Raw genomic sequence first — 25,952 nt, forward strand, 5'->3', positions numbered from 1 at the left:
TCATCAATAGAAATATTCTCTAATTCATTATATACATTGCTTTATGAATTTTTCTAGAAAAGTCCTTGTTGCTAAAAATCTCTCTCAAATCTCCAGTCACTAATTGTTCTACAATGAAGAAAAACACATATAAAACTAATAATGAATTTTAGTTTCACTTCCCAAAAGGCATTAAGAAGTATGGAATACCAAGAATAATGAGAAAACAACAACAACAACAACAACAACAACACCTTAAGAAACATTTTAAAATCAGATAAATATAACAAATGCTGCTATAAATACAACTTTGTAAAAATAATGTCCTTGATTAAAAAAAAGAATGTTAAATAAAGAAGGAAAGTTATCAGTAAAAGATAAATAAAACTTTAAGCAGAACAGGACATAGTACTAGTAATTTTTAAAATGAGAAAAGGTGAAAAACAACTCTTACTCTGATACTACATTTTTAAAAAATATCACAAAAGGATTTTGAGACTAATTTGAAAAAGTAATAATGAGGCATCTTCCATCTTATTTTTCCAGGGTGATCTCATATTTAGTGAGGTAAAAAATCATATTAATATAAATTTTATATTCATACCTTAGGAAGATATAATGTTTAAGAAACTAGAAGGACAAAATATGGTTCTGCTGTAAACTACCTTTGGTAAACTCAAACAGCATGAAATGAGAATGGTAGTAAGAATTAAAAATGAAACACTGCACTTTATACAGATGTGTATATATTTTTAGGTGAATTATAAATTTTTTTTTAATCACTATCAGGCTTCTTCTTTCTTTTTTCCTGACATGCTATTTGTTAAGTTTAATTATCCTAAGGATAAGAAACAAAGAACATTGTTTTTTCAATTTGATTCATCTTTCATAATGGAAACTCTAATTTGACTAACATTAAAGTTTTAACCATCACATGTTACAAAGTTAAAATTTTTTAAATTAATGCATGTTAAATACTACTGAAATAGATTATTTTAAAGTCATTCAATTAACCAAATGTTGGAGGCCATCATAATCATCTAACCTATTAAAACTTGAGTTTATTGCTTTTAATATTTTAATATTAGACTTAATAGTTGTTTTTTAGCTTTTGAAAAGGTTTTAAAAGGTAACAAAAATAAAGCCATCGATACTTCCATAAGCCCCTAAAATACACAATGTAACAATGCAACCATATAATAAATGTCCTTAAATTTACAAATGTAACCTGGCACTCTCCCATCTGGGAAGTAATGAAATAAGCACTACCATATTTCTACAAATCCTGGACTGTCTAGCACCTATCAATAAGTGAGAAGGAACTGGCTACAGTGGCAACTACAATGTTCATATACTATTTTGCTAGGGTCTGAGGGTAACAGTCTCCCTGAGGCACCAATGTCAGGCCCGCATAACTGAGTAAAGCTCATAATTACTAAAGTAATTTCAGTTTACATTCTAAATTTAGCATTACCTTAACATTACTTGTATATAACTTTCTCCCTTGCTATCTCTGGAAAGAAACCCTCATCTTTATATATGTGGAATCTAGTCCAATGACTCATCTGAAAAAAACCTATTCAACAAGTTTCCTTATTTACTGAAGAAAATACCTTGTTCCCTGACACTATTTAAATAAGCAGAGTCTTAAAATGGTTCCCAAAGCAGTACCAGAGGGCATAACAATTTGATGGTGAATGTGAGACTTGTATACTAGAATTACTATATATGTTACAGACCTCATCAACTTAGCAATGAGACAGTCTTTACATCTTTCCACGTGGTCTCAAACCTATTAATTTAACAAGACAATGAATACATATTATCCTGTAGTGTAGCAGTTAATTTTTAGATAGCTCCTTGGGTATATTTATCATTCACACTGTTTTCTATATTTTATATGAGGTCAAATACAAAAACAGATAATATAACTTATACATTAATGATATATGTTTAGGAGCTTTCTATGTCTCTACTAAATATATTTTAATTTGCTTCAAATCCTGGACACATTAAGATGTAGGGAAGTGCATGGGTATATTTAGTAGGACCTAATATCATGAGTTTCATACTAGGTGCCAAGAAATTAGGTTGTCCAAATATTTTGGAAATAAATTGAAAATAAATCAGCTGTTCCTTTTCTACCCATTGTCTCATACTTTACTCAAGGCACCTAAAATGAAACTTTAAAATTAAGTAGAGAAAAACTTACCTAGTTGGGATTTTGAATAATAGTTTGCCATTTGTCCACTGTTGCAGGACTGTCGTTTATGCCTTTTTGTTGACATTTCTGTGGTCTTCCATGGTGGTCTTTTTCTTTTGTTCAATTTGCTAAGAACATCAGAACTATCAGGATTCTTGTCATAGTTAACACATTTATTTAATTTACTATTGTCAAGTTGGCTGGGAAATTTATCGATTGAAGGACTATTTGTTTTAGCATTTTCCATTTCTTTAGACTGCTTTATAAAAGAATTTTGCCTAGCAGAATGGGATCTTAAGGTAAAGCGCTTTGATTCTTCTCTGTGAGTCTGAGGATTACTTCCACTGTCAATAGATTCAGGAGAGTAAATGATTGTATTTAGCTTAAAAGTATTTTTGTGTTCAAGATAGTTGATCTTCCTCAAAAATATTCTACAGTCTTTTAAGGTTTTTGACTTCCAATTATTTGGACACACATTTCCTAGTCTTGGTCCCTTTTCAAAATCTTTTTGGCTGCAATTTGTTCCATTCTCTTTTGCTTCTGACTTAAAATTATTCTCTAAACTAGCATGTGTTTTCAAGTCAGACATTGCCACCTTCTGTTGCAAAGAGTCATCCCTGATCTCAGGTGGCAAAATAAACTGACTAGCTATTGTGTTTTTTCCTCGGAGTGGGATATCAGCTTTTGTTCCCCTCTCAGTCTTACTTAAAAATTGGTTCTGGCAGAAAAATCTTAAGTTTTTCCTTTTAGAGATCCAATCAATTGTTCCATGGTTGTGCAGCTTTCCCTCTCTTTTCCACCTTTCATGTTGCAACCTCTTAAATTCAGTTCTTTTTAATCTAGCTAACGTTAAATTATTTTTCACATTTAACAGTGGAGAGCTAACCATTTTATGCAGTATATGCAACTTCCCTGCTGATTTTGAAGGAGAAGATAGTGCAAATTTTTTAAAGTGCTTTCTGAAGGGGCTGGTATTAAAATTAGAATATTTGGTCCCTAACTTAATTCCTCTAGTATTTATTACTTCCAAAGGGTTTCGAGCATTTGCTTTTCTAACTAGTGAAAGAGACTGTGTTTCTGTTGTTTGCATAAACCAGATACAGAGTTCATTCAAATCATACTTTTTCCGAAAAAGCATTTTTACAGGTGAAACTTCAAGTTCTAAAAGACAGGTTTCCAAAGGGTTTGCTATTTTGAAATTATCATTTTCAATGTGTTCTCTCTTTTTATGAGCACAATTTCCAGCTTCATCTCCACTCACTTGCACCCAAGCATTTGTTATTTGCTCAAATCTATTGTTTAATTCCTCTATTAAGGAATCGTTTGATGTAGAAGCAGCCCACCACCTGAGCAAAGGATTTGATGAAATTATTGGGTCCAAGGATACTTCAGAAATGGGTATTACTTTGTTATCTTCCAAACACATTTTTTCATTCCTTGAATTTCTGGTTGCTGGGGTACCTTTCGAAGCTATTTTTATCCTTGACTGCTTAGGTTTTTCCTTCTGACTTTTACCGTTCTGCAAATGGAGTTTATACGATTTACGGAACAGAGCATTTCTATAAATAAGTGAGCTAGAAGATGCTAATGGATGTAAGAAATGGAGGGATGGTTTTCTATCTGTAATAGAATGTCTCAAAGGTATAGTAGCAACCATACTTTTTGATCCATTCTTAAATGTGTCAGCTTTGGTGTGCCCTGTATCCATCTTATTGCATTGGTGATCATACTTTTCTTCAGCCAGATTTCTTTCTAATATATTTTCTTGTTCTAAAGGAGGTAAGCAGCTGCTAATACTTACTTCTCTATCCTGAGGTGAAACTCTATTAATAGTCACAGATATGCCAGAGATTTTCACTTTTGCAGGTCTACCAGGCTTCCTAATTATAGCAAAAGGCTTCTGAGTTGGTCGAATAATGTTCTTGGAAGGTTGAGGTATCACAGACTTGTTCTTGATAGGCCTAACATATTCAAAGCCAGACCCCAAGACCTCACTTTCAGTAGTTAAACTTGAAACAGCCCTTCTTTCACCTGCATCAATTTTGTATTCTTTAATATTTCGGAGACTGTTACTTTCAGTTGGAATATCAGCAACATTATTGCTGAAAGATAACACATTGCTTATGTCTACCGTTCCTTCAGAAACATGCCTTCTAGTTCTTCTTGACCTTCCATAAATAACAGTTACGGTAATACTCTTTTTATAAATACCTTCTCCTACTTCTGATAGGAGAGACTCTGGACTTTTCTTTCCAGCACTAGAACACTCATTTTGGCAAATGGTGATGTCTGTTTGATTAGTTTTAGGTTTTGGTGGTCTTCCAATTGGCCGCTTAATTTGTTTCACAACCTGGGGACCTATTTTTTTAGGTCTACCTGGTTTCCGTTTAAAAGATGAATCAATACCATTGTTTAGATTTTCCTTAGGTTCATCTTGTGGCTTATCACTATTCATACCATCTATGAACATTGCAGGGGATTCCGTAGTTTCTTTTGCACAATTAAATTTGTTTAGTTCTCCCTGTAGAGTGTCACTATCATTAAGATTAGAACTATCCTTTTCAAAGTTAGCATTTGGGACATTCTTATTTGTCATTGTTTTTTTTTCAATTACATGATGAGTTAGATATTTTTCAGAAGAAAGTTCAATATTTGACTTGGAAGTACCAACTGAAGTTAAAGTATATTTGACTCCTTCACTGCTTTTAACCTCAGATAAAAACATGAGTTTGATAGGACTAGAATAGCTGGAAAAAGGAGAGCTTTCAATGGCTTCATATTTTGTTGACACACTTTGAACATTGGAAATCAAGCTACTTGTATCCAAAACAGATGTCTTTTCCAGATTATCAAGTCTTTTGCTATTCAAATCTATTGTAGGAATATGATTGCTTTTGATATTGCTGGCTGCTACCACAGATTTTGACAAACTCTGCTCTTTGCATGCCATTCTGCTTACAGTAAGAGTCACATTTCTACCTGCAGTTTGATCTTTACCATTAACTTCTATCAATTTCTTGGATGCCTTGCATCCTTCAGATAATGAGTGATTATTCAAAGACTTCTGGGCCATATTTATTGTGTCTTCCAAACGCTCCACAACAACTTGTAAATTAGAATTCATTGCAATTTTGTTTAGATCTATATTGTGTGAGCTTTCGAGTTGAATCGTTTTCATAGGATCTTTTTTTTTTGTAGATTCAGCAGCTTTTTTGGCCTTAGGGGATTTTTTGAAAACATAATTATTTGTTACATATATAGAATACCACCCTGGGGGCACAATATTTCGTTTAGTTCTGCTCAAAAGTGGAGAAACATCACTTTTCAAAGGAGCTTGAGTATTCTCCAGGTTGGGGTTCTCCTTGTGATTTTGCAAAAGTTTTTTTCCACCTGCAGATTTCTCCTGTGATTTTCTTATGCTCATTTTCTCAGGGAAAGTTGTTTTAAAGCTTTCGGAAAATGCATCAAAAGCCAAGTTAGTTTCTAAACTATGAAGAGGTAGTTTTAATGACTGTAATGCACAATCTGGTGAAAATGATGTTTCTGTATGATTATTATCTTGCCGGTTTTTAGAATTTTGTAAAGACCCTTGGCAATGATAGAATTCTTCTTTGTCTGTGGAAAATATCTCATCATTGCGTGTTAACTTCCTTGAATTTTTTTCTGTGTATTTTTTTCTTACAAAATTTTCATCAAGACTAGCAAGTTCTCTTTTTATTTGTAAAGACTGCCTTCTAAACATGGGGGAATCAGGAGAGCTGTGCATTGAAAATAAGGTTTCTTGACGCTTTCGAAATCTTGTCTGAATAATTTTATTTTCTACCTTTTTATCATGTTGACTCAGCAGTTCCATGAAACTGTAATCACTGGCCTTGGCATTATGCAAGAGTGAGGATATTAAATCCCTCAATTTTAAATCATTATCTGTATTACAATCACTGCTAGATAATTTTATAAGGTTTGTCACATCTGTAGCTTCTATTGATTTTAATTTTTCATTAATACGATCCATTAAATCTTGAAATATTACAGTAGTTTCATCATTTTCATGATTTGCAGTACAATTATCACTGTCTTCCAGGAGCAAATAATCGGAGTTACTGGATTTTTTAGTTTTATGTACTTTACCTTCGTGATCGCCCTTGTCACTGTTTATTTCTGCTGGTGTGAGAGATGGAGGCTGGTTAATGTTTATTTCAAGTCTGTTATTTTCTAAGGCTGAAAGCTCTAGGACGGCATCTTTCAATTTTTCAAATCCTTCAGTCTGTACAGGCGATAACGGTGGAGGTGACGGACTTCGAGATCTACAAACATCCTTAAGACTGACCGAAACATCGCATACTTCCCTTGATGAAAGAGGAGCATGAAAGGTTGATTTTGTAGAGTGAATGTTTGGTAATAGTCCAGAACAGCACCTGTGAGAATTACAACTTTTTGCAATTCCTCTATTCACTACTGTCTTAATGTGTTCAATAGTTACAGTTTGGCAAGATAAACAATGTAAATCTTTAATACAGACTGGCTGAGGCACAAAACCAGGGCTTTGTCTTTCATTTTGTAAATACCCTCTTTCTGCCAGCCTATATTCACAACTACAGAATAGACCATGTAAGTCATCTTCAATTAGGGGCTTTTGAGATTCTGAAGACACAGTATATGATGTATTACAATAGCAAAGAGAAGCAGTATTCTGCTCTTGGACTAGAAATTTCAACATGGCCAAAACTTGTTGCTGGTGATGTATGCACAAAGATTCCAAAACTTTGCTTAATGCTGATTTTCCTTTTTCCATTTTAGTAGCTTCCTCTGATTTTGCATCAACAGTTGAACTAAAAATAAAAATCAAACAAAAAATGAATTACAGCAAAAATACCAGTATTATAAGGAGTTATAATTTTAACAGAGTTTGAACAAAAGAAGTTTTGGTATTGCTGGACTCCTAACTCCTATAGAGCTGCAATAATGACATCTTGATTATTGTTCAGCAAAAATATAATGAAGCACTGGTGATAATTAATTTCCTATGGCAAGTAGAATAGTCAAAGAAAAGCCCTAGTTTTGTGATATAAAACCTGGTTATAGACAATTATAATAATAATATAGATTATACTTATATCAAATATAAATATGATTATATTTATAGATTGCTAATGTTTAGTGCTTTGGATGTATTAAGAATATTTAATGGAAAGTGCTTCAGAAAGTTATTTTTGAAAGTAGATATTTTATAAGTTATTTTGATAATTATCAATCCATATTAGTGCAAATAAGAAAAATAAGATATAGGAGAAAATCTTATCTTTAAGATAGATATTTTTTCAAGGAAGTGAAAATAAAAATTATTAATAAAAGAAAGTTTTGTATACTCACAAGGAAAATTAAGGAATTTAGACTTCATATAAATAACAGAGTATCTTTTCTAAGATTAAGCTGCAGGCATTTTAACCTAATAATAAAAAATTTAAGCTATTTAAAAATAAAATCTATTTTTAATTGATTTTAAATACTAAAGTAACTACATGAAGACTAAAGGCATTACTTACCTAATTATTTAATTTCAAATGCTGGAAAATGTCCTACTGAAGACTAACATACAACTAATTTTAACTAACACCCAGGATTACTTAGTAACCAAGGCAGAAGTCTACAAAAAAATTTTTTTAATCCAATACCAGCAGCAAGAAGAGTAAAATATATTAAAAGAATTCTGTTTCAGAAAAGTATCTATTTAAACATATCACCAAACTCTGTACATGAAAATAGCCTCCCATTCATGATTTCTTATATTTGCTATTATTGTTAGTAGTTCCTGGTTTGTAGAAATTTTATTTAGTGTTGGAATTAGGATATACTGATTATGAATTGCTATAGAAGACTGTATTTGTTTAGAGGGTTATTATATTTATGTATATTAAAAAGTAAAAGATTTTTATTTTAAAATGAAAAGTAAAATTAATTTTATTTTGTTCCCTAAAACTGGCTTAATCTGTTTCACACGTAAATATGCAATATTTTATGTACATTTTATAAATATTATGTTATTTGAGTAGCAAAAACATCAAGGCAAATTCTGAACATTAGATCAAAAATTTTCTAGAAAAATGATAACTTTACTAGATTCAACTAATAGTTCACCAAAATTAACATGTGATTTGACAAAAAGCAGTTATCAGAGTGAGAAAAGATATGAAATTAACAATAAAGTGCTTTAAGTCCACAGATATAACCCCAATACCATTTCCTTTCTGAAAATATATATATATATATTTTTGGTAAATTTTATCATGATTGGGAGTAAATAATGGAACTGATTCCCAAGATTCACTATAACTCAAAAAATACAGGGAGAAAAAAGACATGAGGAAATGTTAACTATCAAATATGAAGATATGTGATATTATACTCTTTTCCAGCAAATTAAAATTATAATTTTTACATAAGCAAAGAAATCCCAAAGAGTTCTGATAGATGCACTTCAACAGTTTTTTTTAAAGTTATGTTATGGCCTATTAAATATATCTGTGATTAAATAAAAAGAGATTTTATTTCTTAGAAAAATTAATTGCACCATATTTTAAAGATTAATTTGCTTTCCTAAGTTTCTAAAATGCTTAAATGTTTTTTCCATTAGCAAAGTCAAATAGAAAGTAGAAATAACTAAAACTAACTATTCTGAAAACCACCCCAAGATTTTTACAGTTGTCCTCTGAGATTTCAAGGGAGTCTATACTTTAAAAAAGTTTCTTATTCAGTTAATTACTCCCCCCCCATTTTATTATTTTTAATAATGGAACTTCCATTCCAAAATACCACAGTGGTCAATAATTTCCATGTAATGGTATATAAAGAATAGCTCCATAAAGTTACTAATTGGATATTCAGGTATTAGATTATATTTAATACACATATATCAGATATTAGCTAACTAAATTCTCAAATTATAAAATTTCATAATGTTTATTTGGCTCCAAATTTTTTCTTTTTCATATTTCTTGCATGTTAGAGTCTCAAAGAAAAGCAATATGAGTAAATAATAGTTGAATACACAGATGTCTCCAATCTAGAATTTATTCTGAAATGATTATGTAAAGATTCTAAAATTATATCTGTCATAGCTCCCTTGTTTTTAATGTTAAATTTTTTTCTAACTCTTTTCAGTTCAGATTTCTAAACCAAAACATCCTGCCTATTTTTTATATGTTACTATCGGTTTTGCTTATTACAAGTTTTGTTGTTGAAATAGTTCTTTGGAGAAGTCAATTTTTCATATTAATATAAATAAAACTCATTCCTACAGTGAATCAAAAAAGTCAGTGTAGTCAGTTTTTTTTCTTTTCTTTTCTTTTCTTTTCTTTTACTGAATGAGTAAATCAATCACACACCAACAGTGTTGTAAATTTAAGTGCAAAAGCATTGAAGTGCTTTACTACAAATTACAACCTAGAAACACGTTAACTGAACAATTAAAATTCATACAATCAGATTTAGATATATAACAACACAAAGTAGGAACAGAATTACAGTACATTTACAACACAAGACAGATACATGAATTCATTAGAAAATATTGTAATAAATAATTCATGAATTATAGTGCAATTGATTTATGCATAAATAGAACTAATTGCCTAACAATCAGTTTATATTAACAAAATCTGTCAAAATCAAGGCAGCCACAGAGTTTTACTAAATTACTGCGACAATGGAAATACTGCAATTAAAAAACAAATACAAGTATTTGTACTGTAAACAACTAAAAAAATCAGTCTCACTAAAGTTAGTATACAATTTAATATAAAATTGTCATTAGCTACCAGAAATGGTTTAAACAACTTTACTGAGCAGTAGTTTTCTAAAAACAGAGGCACTGTTTTTTCTTTTCCTTTTTTTTTTTTTTAAATATAAAATACTTGAGGAACATTCAAATAAGTAGAAAGCATATAAGGGTTGCTTTCACCTTCATTAAAAGTCTGCTGAAACTGGATTTTTCAGAAAACTGTCAATTAATAAGTAGTAACTGGTAACTAAATTTATAAAGTACTTTGAAAGTTTAACATAAAGAACATCTTAATAGAATCACTGGGGAGAAGGGGAACCCATAAATTTCCCTGCCTTTCCTAGTTTGTATAATCAAAAGTTAACTCAATAATTAGAAACATTTTGTTTCTTTTAAAAGTTATGGGTTGATCATTACCTATAAACTATCAAAAAATATTTAATTTACTATATCTGACCAAAAATAAATAATACAAATACTAAATGCTGCAAATTAACTATAATATTACCTATAAAACTACTGATCACTGTGAAGTCAATAGCAAAATGATCCCTGATTTTATGAATCCTGTAAAGTTTTTGGTCAGGTCATCTTTTAAATGATATAAAAGTGTTCTGTAAGTATCCCTTTACTATAAACTTCTCAATCAATTTATTAATGTAAATATAGTGTGAGGAATAAAAAAGCTCAATATAAATATTATGTAATGCATTCAGGCCCCCAAATTTTTGCAAGTAAAATTCTGTATAAAGAGGTCAATAAAATTGTGTTGAAACATTTACTTTATTTTTTAAATTTGTTTTTCAATGGGGGAGGAGGGGAAATATATTAAATAATCCAAGTTCTGGCCCTCACAAAATATGGCTTAATTCTTTAAAAAGAAAGATGACCCTGACATCTGCTGTTTGGCAATCTATTATGTATTCTTACTTGGAAAAACAAAAAAGCAAGAGGATTCATACCCTAGTATGCAGGTAACATTAAGCTGAAGAGGGTTCAGTATAGATCTAGGAGGCCAAATAACTACTTGGTTGTATAGCTTCCCACTCTTCAGTTTTTTTTTTAAATCATATGTAAGCAGTTTTTAAATGTAATAGCTGAAAATCTCTTTAGTATTACATGTATATGTGATTATTAGATACACACAAACACAAGTGTAAAAACACAAGTATTTGACAAGGTGCACTTATTTTTTTTAAATTCAGCTTTAAGTATTCCTTTTGGACTTAGGAAAATTGGCTTAGAAAAATGATCAGAACCTGAATTTAACAGAGAAAAGGGGCACTCGGAGAATTCTGAATATACGAAGCAAATCCCCATTCTTTACATGGAGGCACATGCTTATAACATTTTACCACTAAAACTGCATACTCCATAAATCCAACATGGATACTCTGAACCACATTTTAAAACTGCTATATAAAAATTATTGGTCTCTTTTATGAGTCTAGTAAAAGTTAAAATGCACTGCCCAGCTTCTAACTACCCAATTAGTAGAGAGTTTACATTACTGAAAGTTCAAAACAGCTTCAGTGTTAAATATCTGTAAATCTATTCAAGACCCTGAACAAACTGCAAATTTGGTTATTAGCAAAATGATAATGTATCGCCCACCAAAATGAAATCTGTAATTCATTTTGATAAACTGAAAATGTTTTGAAATGTCACAGCAGCAAATATATTAAAGTTACACTGAGGTTTTTCAATAGTAGGAGTGTGTCACAATCCTTAAAATTTAAAGTAGTCATAACATCAACTAACCAGCACATTTAAACCAAATATCATTCTCAAGCTTTTTCTGTGCACATTATAAACATGCTCTAAGTTGCATTCCAACTTTTTTTCTAACCTTACACATTAGCTTATTTTTCAAATGAAAAACAAAATTAAATTATTTTAATAATTAAATTTAAATTACTTTTTGTTCTTAGTATTCCATCTTATATTAAAGGATTCTATAGCTGCTGGGGTTAACTATGTGTCAGTTTTTTTAAAAAGTATATACCTTCTAAACCCCAACTTCCTGTAAATCAACTATTAAATGATAAATATTAAATTTCATTATACATATCATTTAAGGTTTTCTATTCCTGGTGGATGCACTTGAGTGCATTTCATATTTCATAGAATACACTGTAGTGTACTAATACTGTATATATTAATTTTTCTTCATATGGAGATAGTTATTTAAACTTTGATTGGTTGTTTGATGTACTTACAATAGCTGTAAGTGCAGTATTGTAAAAATGTTTACAAACTATTAATATCATATTTCCCTTATAAGATGGTTCAACTGAATGGCTGGAGTGGTCTTTCACCAATAAAAGTGTTTCACTTGACAATTACTTGTTTTCCCACAACGCTTTATGCTATTGACTACTAAAGAAAACCTGAATCTTTTTCACCTATTTATACAAGGATTAAATACAAACTATCAGAATTAAGTAAGCAACTATATAATTCTGTCCACAGTGAAAACCCTGAATAAAACTTTTTTTTTCAAAAGGCATGTAAGTGGTTTTTGAACTGTAAAATTTCATGTCTCCTGTCAGAGTGAGCATCTGTAATTCCCACATGTGTGTATATAGACACACAAATACACACCTGTGCACATACACACACACACGCAAACACACATACACACACACACATACACACATACAAACATTTTCCTAACAAGTAATCTACACAGGCTTGCTGTTTTTGCAGCTGCCAGTCCCTGAATCTGTCATATTATATAACCCAGTGTCTGGTAATCGGAGTTTCTTCTTCGGAGGAGTCTTCAGTGTTCCAGATCTTTCTTTTACCTTGTATTCTAAAGTGCTGTGAGGTACCCCATAAATTCCTTGTGCTTTGGAAACACTCATTTTTCCGCTCATTACCATTGCAATAGCCTCTTCCATTATTTCATGATCATATTGGCGATAACGGCCACGTTTTTTCCTGGGCTGCTTGCTATCTTTTCGATCCAATCCATCTTCAGTATTTTCAGAGGTTCCATCAACTGTTCCATTTTTAGAATTAAGACACAAAGGAGAGAGGTCCCCATGTAGAAAATAAGAGTCAACACTTGAGTGAGTTACAGGCCCAGAACATTCTATTTTGTTCTGTTTAGGGAGTATATTTTTCAGTTTTTGGAGAGCTGATCCTTCTAGGACTGGAGAGGTTTTGGAAACTTGATACATAACATCCAGCAGACCAGGACCATCAGGTTGTGGTTTTGAAACAGAACTTACTCGGAGCTGAGGAATTTTTAACTGTACAGTAGGGTGTGAAGTTTCATATTGTAGGCTTTCATTTTTTTCTTTAAATTGAGTAACCATTTTCTGTAGAGTTAACTGATGGAGGTAACTGGAAGCTGTTGGGAATTTTAATTCTGAGGTTTCAAGTAGATTGAGTTTACTTTTTTCTGTGCGCTCTGCTTGAGCTCTTGCCCACAAGGCTACTTTTTGCAGCACTGCACAAGTTTCTTTACTGTCTTTATATGAGTAACTATCATTGAAATCTCGAGTTTTGTTTTTAAAAGATGCAGGCTTCCCTGCTGGTAAGGCTTCTAAGTGGAGAAGTAAAGTTTTTTGAGGTATGCCATAAAGTATGCCTGCTTTATTTATGTCCAGTGCTCCAGACTGAATGTCTTTCAAAGCTTTTGAGAGCAAACCATCTGCAAACTCAGCACTTCTTTCCACATAGTCCTCTCTGTTTCTGTGTAGTCTCCTGGATGGATGGAATGAAACGATGGTAAACTGATGCATGAGAGACTCTCACACAGCTATGGAAGGGGAGGGTCCACTCCTTTATTATACTCCTTGCTTAGGTAACATCACTGCTTATGACTCTTTTTAAGTCTGTGAGATGTAGTAGTTACTCCTTATCAAAGCAAACGCTACAGTCCTGGTAGGACAATGTGTCAATCATACGGTGGCCTCAACGGGCAGACCTTCCAAGAACATAAAATCCTAACTCGGTATTTGTAAAAATATTCTCATGATGTTGCTATTCCTCTGACAGATGCTTGCAGAGCAACACTTATAATTTATTTGTACAATTAGCGTTCCATTATAAAAAATACCCAAATCCTAAAGGAGTTTTTGTTAGTAGAAACGTGACGTTACCGCTAAACAAGTAATAAAAGAGTCAACCCCTTTAAAGGAAATTTGTAGCAGCAAGAATATTTCCAAACACAAACATCCCATATTTCCACAAGACTAATTTTTCTCTAGATAAAACTTAAAATTTGAAATAAGTAGGTAAGTTATATTTGGGTAAAATAATTTGATACTATAAATTGTTCTTTCTATTTCAAATATATCATTGTAATTTTCAGTTTCTCAAACAGAAGCTAACTATACCTTGTGACTCAAAAGCTACTATAGTCTTAGTTGAAACAAGTTACACTCTAATATTTAAACATAGTAAAAAAGCTTCCTATGCAGTTTGTTAATGGGAAGATGCAAAGTTACTAAATAAAAATCCAAAAATCCAACAGAAGAGCATCTCACTGTTATTAATTTATTTATTTTATTTAATGAGAACTTTCAAAGCATGAAAGGGCTTTCTGTGGTGTTTACTAGACATATATTATTATATATATTATGTAAAGTTTGCCACCACACCTAAAGCACAGTGAAAAAACGTAAACACTATAAGCTAGCTGTTAGAATTAGTAAGTATGGTACTTTTAAAATTTGTTGATTGTTTAAAAAAATTAAATAGTGAAATCACATATTTTCCTTAAAATTGCCTCCTGAATACTGAATTTTAAATTTTCTTTGTATTCGTCCTGCTTCTTAGTTTGCAGCCTATGATTAAGTTGGTAGTTCATTTTAGTAACATGAACTAAAGTTTGGTGATTGTTCTGATAACTTTTCTTTAACAGAAAGAATAAAAAAGAAAAAGAAAGGACAAATGAAAGGTATGAGAGACAAACACTTATGAGTGACAAAAATTCTGGAGGAAAGCTAAATATGTCAATCTACTCAAAGTAGCATTAAGAGTTCTCTGAAGAGATAATTTCATATTAATATTAAATTATATTTCCTAGATATTGCTTACCCAGCCATTGAATTTTCAGAAGAAGGATCACATATGGATGACTCTTCAGATTTTATGCTGGTTTTCTTTGTAGAGAGATCTAACACTCCATCCCCTATAATTTTTGCAAGAGAAAAAACTTTATATTTGTGACAGATAGGTAATCCTTACATTTTAACATTTCATATTTTGCTGATCTACTAATTCATAACCTAAAAATTAACACTTGTATTTGACATGTGGCTATTAACAACTCATCTTGTGGGTTTAAGAACAGTACATGACTGGGAAGGCACTACATAGGAAAAAAGAACAGAGAAGGAGCTGGCATAGCCAAATGATATGAAGAAACATATGAAGGCTATGATATAATATCTGTTTAAAATCAACCTTTGGTTACTTTTCCCCTTGTTCTGCTGTGAACAGCCATTAACTGCTTATCCGTGACTTTTTTCTAATCAAGGCTGCCCAGATGATGCTTCAAGAAAGTAGGAATGATGTAAGTTGTACAAAACAGAGACCACAGAAAAAAGGACGATGAATAAGAGAACAATAACTAGCATTTACTATGACTAGCAATATGCGGAACATATGCTTTAAGTAAATGTGACTATATATAATCGAGGTATTTTTTACAACTCAGTGTAAAATTTTACTATTTTAAATAACTGAAATGTATAGCAGTTGAATCATTGCTATGTAATATGTTTATATCTGTGACTGGATGAAGACATAACCTACAATATTAACATTTCAGGAAATAGAGCCTGTTAGAAAACAACTGCCTAAGTATTTATTAAAATGTAGTTGTTTTTATTACAACACTGAATTTACAAAAATAAAAACAATGATTCAGACACGTTAATCCGACAAGGATTGAAAAGAGTAAAAATAAATTATGAATTTAAAACAAAACACTAAGGAACAGTGTGACTATTTCTTTACTGACAGCTAAAAAATTGAAAAGTTATAAAGAATCACTATAAGAAAACACATGTTTAAAAAATATACTTAAAAATTTAAGTTGGTCTAAAAAAAATTCATCTGGGTTTTATTGTTACCATATAAATTTACCTAACACTCAGGTGCTCTGGCAAGACACAAAGACAGAAAAATAAAATGTCTCACTCATAACCTATGTGTAATTCAATAATTTCATTGAGTGCCTACTGTGTTCAAAGCACTATTTGAGGAATTTAGAAGCAGCAGTAACAAAGGCATAAACAGTACCTATTGTCATGGTGCGAACCATGACCAACCAAATATATTATCAGGGAAAAGCTTCTGTAAGGATCAGTTTATACAAAGGCTGTGTTATGGAATCATTTTTGAAATGTCTGAGGAATAGCAAAGAGCAAAGTCTCAGCTGGAAGCCAGGCTGAGTGAAATGAGCTCAGAAATGTACAAAGGCAGATCATATTAGGACTTGTTGGCCATGGTAAGAAATCTGAATTTTATTTTGAGAGAGAAAGGAAACAGGTTTCTGAGTGTAGGACCAACAAGGTTTTAATTTGTACTTTTAAAGGATCAATCTGCTGTGGGGAGAATGGACCACAAGGGCTAAAGTGGTGTAGGGAAACCTGTTCGGAAAACACTATGGTATTTCTCAACTCTGAGCTTTCACACTTCATTAGATTCCTCTGTTAGAAGACTCCTAATCCTTTCCTTCTATCCCCACACTCATCCTAGTTCTCATCAAATCTTACTCATCATTCAGTCATTCAGGCCACAACTTGAATTTGGTTGTCATTATTTTAGGTTCCTATACCTGCCACACTTACCTATATTATTTAGCATTTAGCACACTATATTCTAGTTGCTTACATACTTACCGGCGTTAGCCATGCAGACCATAAGCTACGTGAAGACAAAGACCATGTCTATTTTATTCACCCACATACCCCCACCCCACTGCCTAGAATAGTGCCTGGTATTCAGTAAATATCTGCTGAGTAGAACTCTGAAGAAGCAAAAGAGAAGACTGGATAGGTAAACAAAACATATGGTACATAGTACCTTGAAAAACTGTTAAGTGAAGCACCCTGCCCCAGGTTATCTGCCTGGCTCAATCTTTTGTGCTTTGTCTCCAACTCAACTCAACCCTCATTCTTCCTTGCAGTTCCTCACAAATGCTACATGGTGTCAGGTCTCTCAAATTCCAGTACTCTGCCAAGAAGGTTCTACCTTTTCAACTTGTCAAACTCCTACTCAGTTTAATTTTTTTTTTTCAGTGTTCCAAAATTCATCCATATGCCCCCAAGTAGAACCCAATTACTGTTTCCCTTGAATCAACACTTATAATTTATACTTAATGACACTTATGAGACTGTCTTGCAATTATCTATATATATCCCTCTACACACATAAACACATATATATGTACATATTTATCCCACAAGACTGAATTCCTCAGGTCAGGAATCTTATTCATTTGTATTTCATAAATAGTAGAGTGCTGTAACCTACTAAAAGAAGAAAGAATTGAATATTAGTCTTCTCTTTTACTATCTCATTTCTCTCCTTCAGCAATTAGGATTTTATTATTTCAAGGTCTCATAAGATCATCTTCTTCAAAAAATCATTACTACCTAATCCATATTCAGATTTACCTCCGAATGCACCAGTTTTGATTCTGCTCAAGTTTTACATAGTATGCAGCACACAAAACACACTCTCCATAAATGTGTTATTCCTAGTCAATGTTACAAAATGAATGAATGAAATTTTTCCTATTCTAAACTTTTAGACGTTTGATATAGTTAATTTAAAGTTAATTATTTCACACCAGAAATAAGAAAAGGAGGTACAGGAACGCCTCTCTCTCCTTTACATTAACTATGCAAATTAAGCTATAGCTCTCCAGCTAGGACAATAAAGGCATTCTTGTCCTTTTTGGGCTATTCCTAGACACATGGCCCTGGTTAGGAATAATCTAAATCTGAAGGATGAACTAGACCTAAGTCCTGTTCCACCTTTAAGAAGCTACCCAAATCAAGCTTATACTCCTGATTCTTCTTCTTTTGAAACTCTAAACAGTGACCAAGGTGAGAGATGCTTTATTTTTTTCCCCATAGCCTTCTCTTGATATGCAGTACATATGTTAAAAGTTTTGCTCTAGAAGTAACACATTATAGTCTGTTATCCAGTGAAAACAAAATATACTCCAACATATTTCTGCCACACAGGAAAACTACATAATCAATGAGCATTTATGTACTAAATACAAGATACATAAATGTGTAAGTAAAGAACTTTTAGAGAAATTTTAGTTATCATAGAAAATCTCACTTTTTATTAGTAGTGCTTTGACCTACACTAAAGTATTTTGCTGATATCATTACTTCTTTATACATAATAAAAGCTGTAACTCAAGAGCTAGAAAAATCAGAGCGTTATTTCTAGGTTTATCCAAATTAGAAAAGCAAAAAACAGTAAGAGAAGGGGAGAAATAGCTTGGGAAGAAGGATTCAGAGAAAAGAAAAAAAAAATCAGGAATGGGGAGAAAGGGCATTTTCTTGCTCCTGCTGCTGATTTAGATCTAGCTGAAGCGATTACATCTATAAGTATCACTCCTTCACAATGGAGATGGCACATCATAACTAGGTTGTTTTGTGTATATATTTCCAAAGTTCTAATGATTAACTTGATGGATAGAAACTAAACTATATCTTTTTTTAAAAAAGATTTTATTTATTCATCTGAGCACAATTTGGGGGTGAGGGGTGGAGGAATGGCAGAGGGAGAGAGAGCAGCAGGCTCCCAGCTGCAGGGAACCTCACATGGAGCTCAAACCCAGGACCCAGGGATCATGACCTGAGCTGAAGGCAAATGCTTAACTTACCGAGCCATGCAGGCAGGCACCCCTTTTTAAAATATTTTATTCATTTTTTTGAGACAGAGAGCGAGAACTAGCAGGGGTGAGGGGGAGAGAGAGAAGCAAACTCCCACTAAGTAGGGAGCCCAACACGGGACTTGATCCCAGTACCCTGAGATCATGACCTGAGCAGAAGACAGATGCTTAGCCAACTGAGCCATCCAGGCAACCCCCAAAACTAAGCACTTATTATGCTCTAGGGCAATATAAAATAAATAGAAGACAAGGACTGAGATTTATTTGCCATTCAACTATTGGTAGGTACCTAGGTTGTTTTGTTTTACACTTAACAAACAATACTGAAATGAAAACCCTAAATGTTTCTTGCATTCATGTATATGAATTTTTATAAGATATACACCTAGAGGTATAAGTGCTGGACTTAATTAACATTTTGGAATTTAGTAGATATCACCAATTTTTTTTTACCATATCCTTGATGACATTTGGTGTTGTAGAGATTTTTAATTTTTGCTAACTTGGTAAGAAAGCAAGTTATAGGAATAAATTAACAAAAGTGCATTTAGTATGCATCACTGTGAATTTTTAAAGAACACAAAATTATTTTACTTATAAATGCATAAATAGGCATTATCAGATGTTGCTTCTAAGAGTAAACAAAAGGATGTGACAGTTCCTTAAGAGAAAGCATATCAGAAGCAAACATGATCAAATAACACATTTATTAGTTCTGGATGACAGAAGCATGATTATTAAGCAGTATATTTCTCTATATTTGAAAGTTACCTAATAATAAATACAAATTATTCCCATTTGCTGATTATAGACTGGGTCGTAACACTACAATTTACTTATTTTTGATCAACCACTAATGTAAAATGTATAGAATTAGAGGCCAGTTTCTTTCAACAGGGTCAAGTAATTGTAGATATTGTACTATCAGATACAACTTTTAAAACGGACTGATTCTTGAAAAACTGAAACCATAACCAAGCTGGGCTATTTCTTTCTTTTTTTTTTTTCCTAAGATTTTATTTATTCATTTGACAGAGAGAGAGACACAGCGAGAGAGGGAACACAAGCAGGGGGAGTGGGAAAGGAAAAAACAGGCTCCCCAACAAACAGGGAGCCCAATGAGGGGCTTGATCCCAGGACCATGGGATCATGACCAGAGCGGAAGGCAGACACTTAACAACTGAGCCACCCAGGTGCCCCTGGGAAATTTCTTGATATCAAAACATTATGGGGTTAATTTTTTTTTAGAATTCACCTTCTGTTAAAATCAAGATTTGATTTATTCATTTATAAATTGTTTTCAGTTCTATTTTCATGCAAATTCCTAATCAAGGATCTATTCAAAGAAGACAAGTGCAACTGTCATAATACAAAATTGTTTTTCACCCCTCCAAGGATACCATTTTTTTTTTTAAATCTCTCATCTTACAGCCTTTGTCCATTCTTCAAAGTATGTTCTGTGTTCTCTTGGCCTGACAAGTTAATTTCTACACATCCTTCAGGATCATCCATCCCCTCAAATGTTTTCTGAATTTCCTCCTAATACTCTTTATATTCTTTTATACTGTATTTACGATGTGTTATAATTTGCTTAGTTTAGCACCTCAAGTCTAATAGGGAAGTTAGTAACTATTTTTAGATCTATTTAAGATTTACATGCAATTAAGTATCATTACCTGGCTGATTTTCTCACAAGACTCCCCACCCCCCCCCTTAAGCCAGAGCCTGAAAACATGAAGCTCAGTCCATACAGGAGAGAATATGAGATAAAAGTTCTCTGAAACCACATAATCTCTCATCAATATTAAATATGTAAATATTAGTAAGATTCAGTATATGAAAGCAAGTGAATTTTAGTGAGAGGAAAATATCACATAAATTTTATGTTGTCTAGAAGGGGGAGAATATTCCAAATTAAATTTCACAAAAATGGCAATTACTAGCAATGAAATGTTCATCAAAATCACTGCTACTTAACATTAATGTTTGATGCAAGCTGCAAATTTATATTACAGTTTTAATGAATACCTTTAAGCTATTTCTACCTTACGTCTTGGATCACTTCTTATCTCCTTATATGGGTCCTGTCTTTTTTAAAAAAAAGATTTATTTATGAGAGAGAGAGCACGAGCGAGAGAGCATAGGTGTGGATGGGGAGGAGGGGGGAGGGGCAGAGGAAAAGGGAGTGAAATCTCAAGCAGACTCTGTGCTGAGTGTGGGGCCCCATGTGGGGCTTGATCCATGACCCAAGACCATGACCTGAGCCGAAACTAAAGGACAAATGCTCAGCTGACTGTACTACCTAGGTGCCTGGGTCTTGTCTTTATTTTAGCCCCTCAATTTATTATCTTAGTCATCCTAGTTCTTTCTGGTCTTAACTGTACTCTCTAGGAGATGCCTAGACTCATAGATTCCTATGGATTACTAATTCATTTATATTCAACTGATTTCTAGAAAACATTAGTAACTCACAAAAAATCTAAATATATACAACTAATATTTTTCTACAGTGCACATAAAGTATGCACTAAAGGTTTTACTAATGTGGAAATTTTGATGATAAAACTAAAAGTGATAGAGAGGTTTATTATCCTACCCACAGTGACAGAGTTCTAAATAGTGAGAATGTCATTCAAACTCAGGCAGCCATGTTCCAGAGTCTGCATTTAACTATAATTCTAATCTATGATATTTTAAAAATCAAATTACAATGTTGGTAATGGTGTAATAAACTTGACATGGTTAAACATTGCTAGTTCAAGAACATAACCCTTTTGGAAACATTATAGCAATACGTCATCAAAAATCTTAAAAATGTTCACACTTTTCTGGGTATCTATTTTAAGAAAATATTTAACACGAAAATGCCTTTATGTACAAAGATATACCAAAGATTTCAATATTACTGATCAATACAATTTTTTTACAAACCTGAATATTTAGGTCTAGCATATCCATTAAGGTAATTAATAAAACACTGAACACTGCAATTGCTATTACAGTGTTTTTAAGAGGTAGGATATAAACTTGAATAGAGATAATAGACAACTAAACATATAAAAAGCCAAAAAAAAAATCAGATATAGAACAAACCTGGAAATAAATATACCACATGACAACAATGCTGATCTTTCATGAGGATCTGAGCAGTTAAAAGAAATGTGTGGGCACATACTTGCATACATATACTAAAACTTATTAACACAAACTTGTTAACAAGACTTGTTAACACAATAATACCAAAGCATAAAAGCATTCCCTTATGTTTATCCAAATTTATTTTTAAATTATTTTTATTGTTAGTGGTTTAACCAACGGGTTAAAGTTTCAGAGTCATGGGGGGAATAACCAATAAAAAATAAGAGCAGCACATCAATTAAGTTTTAACATTGGTTTTCCTTTCCTTATTTGCCTCCCTCGACAAGCAAACAAGTTCTTAAAAGGGAAAGTTATAGCCTTTCCGATGTTTTATTTAGTGCATATATATCTGAAACCCATATAATTCATTCATCTACTATTTGTCAATAAAAGACAATATAAATCAAGTACTTATAGTGAATTTAGGATGTAAAAATTATCTAAGCACTTCCACCCAATACCATTTTAGAATTTCATTACAGTTTTTTCTTTCTTCAATTACCCCTACAAGAAATGAATTGAAACAAAATTTCAAAAATCTTCAAGTCCACACTTAAAAAATATTCTTAAAAACAAGTTCTCTTTTTTATCCCAAGTATTACATTACCTTATTCTAGAAGTTCAAGTTTTAACCAAACATTTCACTTAAAATGTGGGACATATGCTCAATACAACAATGCCATACTGAAAGACTTTCCATTTGTTGATCATACACTTGATAGCCTCTGTCATGCTTATCCAAAACGATTCATGTTTTGAAAAACTTTTTATTGAAATATGACATTCATAATAAAAATGCACAGAAGTATAATGAATTTTCACAAACGAAACAGTCCTATGTAAACAGTACCTAGATCACCACCATCAGCTAAGAGATAGCCCCCATATTATCTCCCCTCTGACCACTAACTTACTCCCACACCCAATATCTTGATTTATAACAGCTTTATGCATGTGAATCTTGATGCAGCAATTTTACTTCTAGGAATGCTTCCTAAGGTAAAAGTTAAGATTGAGTGCAAAGTCTTAGCTTGAGCATGTTTACTTACATATCTAGAGACAGAATTAAATATGTAATACTTCCACAAAACAGAACACTATTCAACTAAATGATTCTGTAGAAAAATATTTAGTAATATAAGAATATTTAAAAATATTATTTTCTATAACACAAGTTGCAGAAGATTATATAATTTACAATTTGTGGGAGTGAGTTCTGGGAAGACAGAGAGAGTGAGTGTGTGTATTTTTTCCCAGAAAGTGATTCGGAAGGATTGAAAACTCAACAGGAGCAGTCACCGCTTGATAGGTAAGAAAAGAATAATTTTTATTTTCTTTATTGGTTTATTTTCTAGTTTTCCTATAAATACATAGCTTTTATAGTTCAATTATTCAGTTAAGACTTATTGAATGGATACAATATGCTAGTCATTTTTTAGGCACACAAGAAACAGTAAGGGAACAAGACTCTTGCTTTCATGGAACTTACATTCTAGAGGGGAAGACAAAGAAAAGACAAACAAATCATTAAAAAATGTTTTTCCCAAGGTGATAAAACATAATGAAAATAAAACAGAGTGACAGGACACAGTGGCAGGTGGAAAGGGGTTACTATGCTGGAATAAATAATCAGGCAAAGCCTCTGAGGTCATCTCCTTTTTTAAAAAATAAATTTTATTAAGATAAAATTCAAACATACAAAAATATAGCATGATTCTCCTTTACATCCTCTCTTCAGTTTAATAATTAACTAGATTTTTGCTATACTCACTCCATTTATCCCTATTTACTTAAGTATTTTATTTTTAAAGATTTTATTTATTTATTTGACAGATAGAGATCACAAGTAGGCAGAGAGGCAGGCAGAGAGAGAGGAAGGAAAGCATGCTCCCCGATGAGCAGAGAGCCTGATGCGGGGCTCTATCCCAGAACCTTGGGATCATGACCTGAGTCAAAGGCGGAGTCCTTAACCCACTGAGCCATCCAAATGCCCCTTTAATTAAGTATTTTAAAGCTAATTCCAGTGTTACATCATTTCTACTATCATGAATCTTTAAAACATACAAACATTTTCATACACAATTATATCAATTCCTTGCTATTATCTAACACCTGGTTTGTACTGAAATTTTCTCTAATGAGTCATGATACTTCTTTTTTAAAGTTTATTTTAGGAATCTCTACACCCACCATGGGGCTCAAACTCACAACCCTGAGATCAAAAGTCACATGCTCTTCCAACTGAGCCAGCCAGAAGCAGCTAGGTAATTGAGACTACTAGAGAACATTTTACATTATGTTCTGTCTCCTGTGGTGTCACTTCCTTTGTTCTTTTTATCAATAATTCTGATAAACTTGGAATTAACTCTAAAGCAAATGGTTCTCCCTAGATGTCCATCAACAGATGAATGAATAAAGAAGATGTGGTACATATATACAATGGAATACTATGCAGCCATCAAAAGAAACAAAATCTTGCCATTTGCAATGATATGATGGAACTAGAGGGTATTATGCTAAGTGAAATAACCCAACCAGAGAAAGACAATTATCATATGATCTCTCTGGTATGAGGAATTTGAAAGGCAGGGTAGGGGGTTTTGGGAGTTAGGGAAGGAAAAAATGAAACAAGATGGGATCGGGAGGGAGATAAAGCATAAGAGTCCTTATCTCACAAAACAAACTGAGGGTTGCTCTGTGGGGGTGGGGAGTAGGGATAGGGTGGCTGGGTTATGGACATTGGGGGTGCTATGTACTATGGTGAGTGCTGTGAAATGTGTAAGCCTGTTGATTCACAGATCTGTACCCCTGGGGCAAATAATAATTACATGTTAATGATAAATAAATGAAGCAAATGCTTCTCAAACTTCGGATCTCATAATTTTTTTTTAACTCTTAAAAAGCACTGGCTGTGGTACATAAACAATGAATTTTGGAACACTGAAAAAATAAAATTAAAAAAAAAAAAAAACTGTGGGCGCCTGGGTAGCTCAGTTTGTTAAGTGGCTGCCTTTGGCCCATGTCATAATCCCAGGGTCCTGGGACTGAGCCCAGGCATCAGGCTGCCTGCTCAGTGGGAGTGTGTTTCTCCCTCTCCCTCTGCTTGCCACTCCCCCTGCTTGTTCTCTCTAATAAATAAATATATAAAATCTTAAAAAAAAAATACTGTGAACTTCAAAGAGCTTTTGTTTAGGTGAGTTACCTCAATCTATATTTACCATATTGTAAATTAAACTGATTAAGTTCAAAAAAATTCCTAATTGATAACAATAACTCTACAAATGTTAATGTTTTTAAAAACATTTTAACAAAAAATGACATTTTCAAAGTAAAACTGTGATTTTAAAATAATTTTGCAAATCTCTTTAATGTCTAGCTTAATAGAAGTAAGCCAGATTGTCATCATACACGCTTCTGTATTCAATATATTTAGATACACTAGTAGTCTCTGGCGGACTTCATTACATACTTGGGAAAGAAAGAGAGTGAAAAGGACAAATAACATATTATTCGTTTTGACCTGGGGTATCCCCCAAAAAAGTTTCAGGTGCTCCAAGAATTTCCTGAACCATATTCGAGAACCACTGGCCTAAATAACTGCCTAGATTCATATTTAGTGTTTTGGGCAAGAATACTTCAAAAGCAATGCAACATATCATGAGGCACATAAAGTCGGAATTTCTATGAAGCTCTAGTGATCAGTGTGTTATGATGGTGATAATCTGACGACGCCCTCCACTGTACAGTTTCGGTTCCCCAAACAGACTTTCCTCTAACAGTTTTATCATGTTTCCCATATTTATTAGCTGAAATTCTTTAAGAATCTTTTTTTTTTTTTTAAGATTTTATTTATTTGAGAGAGAGAGAGCACAAGTAGGGGGAGCAGCAGAGGGAAAGGGAGACTGAGGCCTGGCTCTGATCCCAGGACTCTGAGATCATGACCTGAGCCAAAGTCAGATGCTTAACCCTCTGAG

The 25,952-nt window shown here is 32.7% G+C and overlaps 1 protein-coding gene across 11 annotated transcripts in view; it reads right to left on the reverse strand.

Annotated features, from left to right (window-relative positions):
* Positions 1-25,952, reverse strand: part of LCORL (ligand dependent nuclear receptor corepressor like) — a 158,010-nt gene that overhangs the window by 20,298 nt on the left and 111,760 nt on the right. For 4 of the 11 annotated variants that reach the window (XM_045075944.1, XM_004773409.3, XM_045075939.1 and 1 more), the window contains exons 6-7: positions 15,012-15,105; positions 2,192-7,011 (exon numbers count right to left, since the gene is read on the reverse strand). The exons of 1 other annotated variant lie outside the window; for it this stretch is intronic. In XM_045075944.1, the coding sequence (XP_044931879.1) occupies positions 2,192-7,011; positions 15,012-15,105 (4,914 nt within the window). Of the gene's footprint in view, positions 1-2,191; positions 7,012-9,579; positions 13,674-15,011; positions 15,106-25,952 lie in introns of those variants that run through there. 6 more of the 11 variants (XM_045075973.1, XM_045075967.1, XM_045075962.1 and 3 more) reach the window with 4 other exon arrangements.

Source organism: Mustela putorius, unplaced genomic scaffold (assembly GCF_011764305.1).
Source record: "Mustela putorius furo isolate JIRA1106 unplaced genomic scaffold, ASM1176430v1.1 tig00000083_pilon_pilon_pilon, whole genome shotgun sequence".
Classification (NCBI taxonomy): domain Eukaryota; kingdom Metazoa; phylum Chordata; class Mammalia; order Carnivora; family Mustelidae; genus Mustela; species Mustela putorius.